The sequence below is a fragment of the Alosa alosa genome, chromosome 13, assembly GCF_017589495.1.
Source record: "Alosa alosa isolate M-15738 ecotype Scorff River chromosome 13, AALO_Geno_1.1, whole genome shotgun sequence".
Lineage (NCBI taxonomy): Eukaryota > Metazoa > Chordata > Actinopteri > Clupeiformes > Clupeidae > Alosa > Alosa alosa.
In genome coordinates, this window is record NC_063201.1 from 19551587 (window position 1) to 19560330 (window position 8744).

The 8744-nt window shown below is 51.5% G+C and overlaps 1 protein-coding gene across 1 annotated transcript in view; it reads left to right on the forward strand.

Annotated features, from left to right (window-relative positions):
• LOC125306620 (forkhead box protein O6-like) overlaps window positions 1-5161 on the forward strand; it is a 47053-nt gene extending 41892 nt beyond the window's left edge. The window contains exon 2 of the mRNA XM_048262086.1: window positions 2914-5161. Coding sequence (XP_048118043.1) covers window positions 2914-4761 — 1848 coding nt within the window. The 3' untranslated portion in view covers window positions 4762-5161. The remainder of the gene's footprint in view (window positions 1-2913) is intronic.
• Window positions 5162-8744: the final 3583 nt, after the last annotated feature.

Below are 8744 nucleotides of genomic sequence, written 5' to 3' on the forward strand. Positions count from 1 at the left end.
TGAATCAACTGGGATTAGCCTGGGATTGAGTAGGATTACCCTGTGTGCAGGGATTAGCTCTGACTGTCAGTTTCTGGGGGGGTTACGGGACATGGCCAGACCTCACTGCCCCTGAGTAACACTCCCCAGACACAGCAAGGATGAAGAAGAGGGATCACACACATACACACATAAACACATAGACACACACACACACACACACATACACACACACACACACACACACACACGCATATACAAATATGCACACCACGTGTATACACACAACAAGACGCACACACATACAGTACATGTACAGTACGTAAACAAATACTTATCACCCAATGAGAAGAAATAGTCTTTTCTAATTGGCTGGCGGGGTGGCTTTTAATTCTGAATAACGGGACACCTATGAAGTAGATCTGGTAAAAAAAGTTTAATCACCGTTCCATAGCAATTCTCACTGAATGGTAACTATAACAACCATAGTAAACAATGGTTGAACCTTGAACCAGGCTTCACAACAATGGAATTAACTGTAAACAAGCTAACTGCACACCGTTATTGTGGGTACCTGATCTGCACGGGTTACCAGATCTGCATCATGCAGATCTGGTAACCCGTGCAGATCAGGTACCCACATTATCACTGTTAGGGCCAAAGAAAGTAGTACAACAAACTGTGCGTCGTGGAGTTCTTTGCCTCCGCCTCGTCGAGGACACCTCAGTGGCCGTTAGCCCTTGCATACACAGTACATACAGTATTGAAGACCAGGATCTAAACTGAAACCAAGACAGTTTTTATTGAAAGATGCACAAAAAGAATAAATAATAGGAAACACATCATCTGACCTCGGAAAATAGACCTGACTGGTCTCATGGAGACCTACCTGACCCTTATCGGATTCAAACCTGACCTGTGCCATAGACAGATACTGTCTGGTTGGATATCATCACAAGCCCATGGAGCCTCAAATCCCCCAAATCTCTTACAGGTGGACACAGGTGGACAGGACAGCTAGTATGTGAGAGGAGATTTAACCCTCCCTCTTCTGCTTTTTAAAGCAGTCTTTCTCCTCCTGTTGCTAACCTGAAGCTCTTGAGTATCTCCAGGGAGTGTGCTGGGGATGCTGTTGGCTTTGCGCTGGGGTTGTTGTTGACAGGCGTTTAGCGCGGTATGAAATCAGCGCTGGTTAATTAGCTCATCCGATTTGCACCGTGATAGGTCTCGGAGAGCAGCAGGATGACTGGCTGTCAATCACTCTGCAGGGAGGCGGGGCCTATAGACCGCGTCTCAGCTCGGGAAGGACACAATGAAAGGGATGCGCTTTGTGAAAGGATGGCAATGAGACACTCAGATACACAAACACACACACACACACACACACACAAACGTTACACACAAATTCTATTTTTTCTCTCTTCACTTATACCCCAGCAAATATTATTATTTTTCTTTTCATCTTTCTCTGTAGCTCACGTTTACCCTGTTGCCATGGATACGCATCCTCTCCACACCGGTACTGAGAGAGAGAGAAAAAGAGAGAGAGAGAGAGAGAGAGAGAGAGAGCACTTTCTCAAGTCTTTGAACCATGATAAGAAACATCTGTTTCTCCGCACCTCAAAATTTCACAGTGGAGGTGTTGACTTTATTGCTAAATCGCTCACTTAGCTCTGCATCAATACAGGTAAATGAGAGGAGGCAGCTACAGAGACACTCTCGAAACAGGCATCAGCCCAGCCAGCCCAACGCAGGCGAGAAGATGCCCGAGAGAGAAGAGATAGTGGAGGAGTGAGTCAGTCAGGCCAATCGCAGCCCCATCCGTGACTCTGTTATCCCCTCACACACCCGCACACTCCCAGCGCCCCTCACCCCCACCTCCCGGCTCAGACGGCTGATACGTTCATTTGTTCCGCACCCTGGCTGACAGAGGAAGGGTGGCACGGATCCAGCTTGGCACCGACTTCAAAGACGGCTGCAGCCGAGCTCGCCGCGCGACCTGAGATTAGCCGACATCGACACCCTTAGGAAATCACGGAAGAGGGGTGTGTGTGGGAGGGTGGAGGGGGGTGAACCCTCCGGCCCCAAACCTCAATCTGCATCTGAGTGAGGGGTGAGGGGTGGGGTGTGTGTGTGTGTGGAGGGGGGTTGGATGCCAGGCTGCAAGCCACTCAAAATGGCAGTATTTTATGGCTCGATAAAAGGCCAAGCACCTGAATGGTCATGGTTATGGTTTTTACTTTTCCTGCTGTGCATGTCGTTGGCATCGCACGATATTAAATGCCACTGGTGAGATGGTGTCTGGCAGGCCCATGCAGTGTAGAAGTCAGGGCTTGGATGGCATCCATAATTCTTTTCACTTACAACTTTTTTTTTTTCAAATGCAGACCAGCTTTAATATCTGTTTTTTTTTTTGTTTTTTTTTAATGCCACTGATGTTCTTACAATCATCATTGCTCTGATTCTTCTAAAGAGGCATCCATGTTAATAGGCTTTGCTGCCATTTGAATCTTAAAGTCATAAATATCAGATTGAACTAGATGGGTTTTTTTCTGCCACACTCAATGCACACTCACTCAATGATGTGTGTGTCTTTTTTGTCTGACACCTCTCTTGTTGAATGGCCACACGGTAATCAGAGGGTTTGTTTGTGTCCTCGAGTGCTTCTCCTGTTTGCCAGCCCTTGGGAGACGTCGGCTGTCAGACTGGGTTTGCAGCCGCATCCTGATGAGGCTCCTGCGCCGACGAAAGGCAGAAAGAGCTCAATGTGAAACACTATTACTGAAGGTGCTCAGAAGGATTTGATGTAGGAGGGATTGAGGGGGAAGATAGTAATGCCGCTCAAAAAGCTCTGATGCCAGATTATGCTCAGTGACAAAGCTAATTCCCTTTGTCTTCTCTTGTGTGTGTGTGTGTGTGTGTGTGTCTTTGCAGAATTCGATCCGGCACAACCTGTCGCTGCACACACGCTTTGTGCGCGTGCAGAACGAGGGCACAGGGAAGAGCTCCTGGTGGATGCTGAACCCAGACGGGGGCAAGGCGGGCAAGGCCCCGCGCCGACGCGCCGTCTCCATGGACAACAGCACCAAGTACCTCAAGAGCAAAGGCCGCGTCAGCCGCAAGCAGAAGTTGCTGGGCCGAGCGGGCCAGGGACCGGGTCCCGGCGGGCCCTTGGGTCCGGTGAACCGGGTCGGCCTGCACAGCTCCCCCGAGCAGAGCGGCTCCCCGACGGGGCCTCCGCTGGTGGGGTCGGGGGCTGGTGGCGGAGCAGGCGGTGGGGTGGTGGAGGAGTTCGACTCCTGGACGGAGCTTCACTCGCGGGCCAGCTCGTCCGGCTCCACGCTGAGCGGCCGCCTGTCGCCCATCCTGGCCGAGGGCGAGCTGGAGGAGCCCGAGGACGGCCGGCTGTCCTGCTCCACGTCCCCGCGCCTCTACCCCAGCCCCACCGGCACCTCCGCCACCGCCCGCTCCCCAGCCATGGGCACCGCCGGCGCCCACTGCCCCAGCCTCGAGCTCCCTCAGCTGGCTGACCTGACTGGGGCCATCAGCCTGGAGGAGGGCTACCATCACGCTCACCACCAGCAGCAACAGCAGCAGCAGCCTAACCGACACAAGCACCAGGGCTACCACTACGGCTCCGTGGTGAAGGCCCAGGGCTCTTGCCGCGGCCCCGTCTACGTCCAGCCCGGCGGGGGCATGCTCAGGCTCCACTCCCCCATGCAGACCATCCAGGAGAACAAGCCGGCCAGCTTCGCCGAGAGCCTACAGCAGCAGGTCTACTCGGGGACCAACGCCCTGCAGAGCCTGCTCACCTCCGCCGCCGCCGTGCCGCAATACTGCGCCAAGGACATGCTGCTCGGCCAGGAGCGAGACGGCCACGCCATGATGGTGACCCCGGCGGCTAACAGCGTGGGTCCTGCTGGTCACCACCACCACGGCCACAACGGGGTCCACAGTCACAGCCACAGCCATAGCCACAGCCTCAATGGCACGCAACATCCCCACAACTCCACGCAAACACACAGCGGCACGCCTGGCGGACACGGCACCGCAGGGCAGCACACGGGCAGTAGCCACCACTCGCCGCACGGCCACGGTTTGAGCCGCGGACAGAGCCACCGCGCCCGGGCAGCAGGGGCCGCCGGCCCTGGGGGCGCCCACCTGCAGCCTTACGGCCACAACCCCAAAGCCCCGTACATGTACAGCCCACCTGCCCACGCGCACCTGCCGGCCTCCACCACCCTGCCCCCCAACCCCGCCAATGCCCAGGGTGCCCCCCAGGACACCTGCCACCTGGCCACCACCCCCAACCCCTACCCACGTCACCACAGCAACCCCTACCACCACCACAGCCCCATGGCCGACGGACCGTACCATCACACGCAGGGTATGGGGGGAGGAGGCGGTGGAGCCGGCGCGGGCAGCGGAGGCGGGAGTTTCCATGGCTACCAGCAACACCACCAGCACCCCCACCTCCCGGCCCACCACGCTCACGCCCAGGACCGCTTACCGGCCGACCTGGACCTGGACATCTTCCACGGCAGCCTGGACTGCGACGTGGACTCCATCCTGCTGCAGGACATCATGGACTCATCTGAGGAGATGGACTTCAACTTTGACTGTTCGCTGGCACAGGGTGTGGGCATGGGGATGGGCATGGGGATGGGCATGGGCATGGGCATGGGGATGGGGATGGGCATGGGGGTGGGCATTGGGGTGGGCATGGGCGGCCTCGGGGGGCCTCAGCAGAGCCACGGCAACCAGAGCTGGGTGCCCGGCTGAGAGCCACGAGGGCAGGATGAGAGAGGGAGAGGAGGAGGGGCAGGGGACCAACCCCTGACCCTTTGGCATCTGCCCAGAGTGCTGCCCAGAGCCCGTCGCCCCATGGGCCTCAGACCGCTCCCCCCAATCAACCCCCCAACACACACACACACACACACACACACACACACACACACACACACACACACACAGCAACAGCCACAGGCATCGTGCATCGTGCCTAAGCTGTTTCCTCTTCTCTGGGGAGAAAAGACAAGTAGAGAGCAGACTCAAACTGAGCCAGGAGGGGCTGTGGATGAGGAGGCAATGGGGTGGAAAACCCTGCCCAGATCCTCTGGCTCATCACAACGCGTCAAAGTTCTTGTCCTTCGCCATCCCTCGGTGTCGTGGTGAAAAGTGTGCCCCCTTGTTTGAGCTCGCCCCCTCCTTTCCCAACGGCGCTGCCTCCCACTCTGTTCTGTCTCCTTCGCCCACTGCTGTGATGACAATCTCGGTCTCGAACCGAGTCGGCCAACGTCTGCCTTCATCTCTTCTCCACCCTAGGAGTATAAAAAAACAATATAAGTCAGAACTGGCCAGCACTTTGATCTGCGAAGAACAAATCCATGGTTGTACATGTGCGTGTGTGTGTATAGGAAGGTGGTTATAGGAAGGTGGCTTGGGAGCTCCAAACAGACAATGAGGTGTAATCTTGTGCTCGGGCTGAGAAACAGCGTCCAAGTGGGGGTGGACCTCTCAATCTCTGACTGTCGAGGAGATACTGTAAGAGGGAATAAAGTGAACTTTTTCTGTGTTTTTATGTGTTTTTGTTTATTTGTTTGTTTGTTTGTGGGTAAAGCAGGCTGAGGTACATCACTTTTATAGAGCTTCAGCTTCTGGATGGTGCTATACAGTCTCCCATGTTATATGTCTATTAGAAGTAAAAAAGAGACCGGATTTGTTTTATTTAATTTGTTAAATCCTTGCTAAATTTAGCCAATGGAAAAAAAAAATGTCTCTTGTCAGTTAGCACATGGAGTCTGCATCTTGTGGGAACCTGTCTGAATTCTCATATTCAATATTATTACTTTTACATTATGCTACTTTTTTCATCGTATGTCAGGGATTGGTCAGCATGCAACAAACGGACATGTGGAGGACCACAGTGGTTGTGTGGTAATATTGTCTTGACATTGCAATGGGCAGAAGGTTGGCAGCAGCAGTGCTATGAGGTCTTCACTCAGGTCCTCCTCGCTCATTTCTCCTGCTAGTCTATCCCATCCCCCCTCAGTGGGCACGCTCCCACAGATCATCTCATCTCTCATTGGCCCATTAGCGAGGCTTGATTGAAATTCGGTGTCTTGTTTTTATTCTCCAAATTGATGATGCAGCCATGTATCATCTATACAGGTTTAATGCGCTCCCCACAATAAGCACTATCCCTGCTCTCAATTCTCTCTCTCTCTCTCTCTCTCTCTTTCTCTCTCTCTCTCTCTCTCTCTCTCACACACACACACACGCACATACACTCCTCACTCCTGTTGACATATTGTGGTGTACAGTGATTAACACATTGTCATTCTAAAAGGAAGGGAGGAAGCACTATTGTGGCTTCCTGTAAAGGTCATAGCGCAGTCACTGCTCCCCCCCCCCCACCCCACACACACACACACACATAATTAACTGTTGGAGAGGGAATTTGTTTTATTTCCTGTTTTATTATCTTCAGTTGTTTTTCTTACCTTGAGAGAGAACATTTCTCGACATCATCATATGTGTCTCCCTTTCCAGTCCTTTTCTAGAAAAGTCTTTCTCATGTAGTCCAGCTCGCTCAGCATCATGTTAGCACATTTCCATAAGGGTTTTCATTTCACCTCTGGAAGAGAAATCAATCAGCCTGATTGCTGTTCATATGTTTTAGCACCACCCTCACCTTTGTGACTTTATTTTGATGTATTGTTCTTGTTGTTTAGTATAATGTTTGTGTGTGTGTATGTGTATGTGTGTGTGTGTGTGTGTGTGTGTGTGTGTGTGTGTGTGTGTATGTGTGTGTGTGTGTGTGTGTGTGTGTGTGTGTGTGTGTGTGTGTGTGAGGCTCCAGCTCCCTCTCTCATGCACTTGTTTCCTGTGCGTTACTTCTCTGATCACATGAGAGCATGCTCCGTGACATCAGATAAATGGAGCACATTATCCTTACGGCAGAGGGTCTGACTGACCATGTTCCCCCACTCTCTCTGCCCATCCTCTCTGCCCTCATCCATCATCTCCTGCCCTCTGTTCCACTCTTCTATGTGCTCTTTATCTTTCTCACCTTCCATCCTATTCTCACTCACTCACATCACCTGCTCCCCGTGTATCTGTTCCAATGAACTTTCATTCATCCTGTTGTCTTCTCTCTCTCTCTCTCTCTCTGTCTATCTCTCCATCTCCCCATCTCTCTCTCTCGCTCTCACTCTCTCGCTGTCAAATGTCAAAAACATCCCACTGCTTGATCACCAGTTGGATCTTTACCTCCATGACTAGTGCACAAGGCTTTTCTTAAAAGCCCTTGAAATGGTCTGGCAACAGAAACAGAAATTCTACAGTACAGTATATACAGCATATATAAAGACAAAGTACTATATGTGAGGTTTATGCTGGAGGAGGTGGAGGTATGACCTCAGGGGTGTGGTAGCAAACCGCTGTGATTTACCTTCTTTAGTCTGTACTCTACTTTTCATTGACTATCTGATCTGACCTTCTCGCCCTCTGCCCAACTCTCATTGGCTATTGGATCAGAGTTCCTGTATGATTTCAATGACTTAATTTTGTACAAAACTCTATATACTGAGAATATTGTATTATAGTTTTGAACTGAAAGAATACTGATTTCATTGTTTATTTCTTTTTTAAGAGAATGTATCTCATCATCTGGTGACTTAAATAAATGAAATGAAAAAAAAAAATGTTGTTCTTGTTAGTCTGTGTATGTGTCTGAGAAAAGTCCACTACATGTGTGGAATTGTGTGTGTGTGTGTTTGTGTGTGTGTGTGTGTGTGTGTGTGTGTGTGTGTGTGTGTGTGTGTGTGTGTGTGAACGAGCATGTGTTCTGCCTTAAAACTGGAGTGGATGATTTTAAACACGAATCATGTAAACTTTATACTGTATTCCTGGATTTTAGAGATGCCTTTGGAACACTATCACACAAAATGATGCTGAATGCACTGGAGGAGATCCATCTACCCCAGCCCTTTGTAGACATCATAACGGATGTATATAGGGGATCCTTTCTGCAGGTGATCTGTGGAAACCAACTCACAGAGCCCATTCCTCTCCAGGTTGGGATTAAAACAGGCTGCCCCTGGAGTGCGGTGAACTTCATCCTTGCCATTAACCAGTGGCTCAAGTGGTTCTGTCAGTGCGCACCACCTCATACCAGATCCCCAAACCCTGTTCAGGGGTATGCAGACGACGTAGAGATTTCCTCCAGAGATGAGGGTATCATACATAATATGTTGGCCAGAACAGACGAATTTCTTTGCTGGTCAAAACTGGAGGTAAAACACACAAAGTGCGCAGCACTATATGAGCGACGCAGCGGTGGCAACCGCTGGTATAAAGCCAAATCGGACAAACCCCCCTCCTTCACCATCATGGGGCAGCCCATCAGAGTCTACCCATACCATGAGTCATACACCTATCTTGGCCATAACATCAACATTGCAGGTGAGTGGGGGGAGCAGGTACAGGAGCTATGCCATGACTGTAAGAACAGGATCGACCTAAACGACTCCTCCCCCCTCCCTGTAGTCATGAAACTGTGAAAACGTCCACATCCCGCAAAATGTCCTACGCGACATGAACAATAAAACCGTCCAGGCCGTCAGAAAATGGCTGGGGCTGAACTCTCACTCTACCCGGGACCTCATCTTCCTCTCACGCAAAGAGGGGGGGCTGGGTGTCCCAAACGTGGAATGGGTATACACTGCCACCAGGCTGACACACCTCATCTGCATGCTCAACAA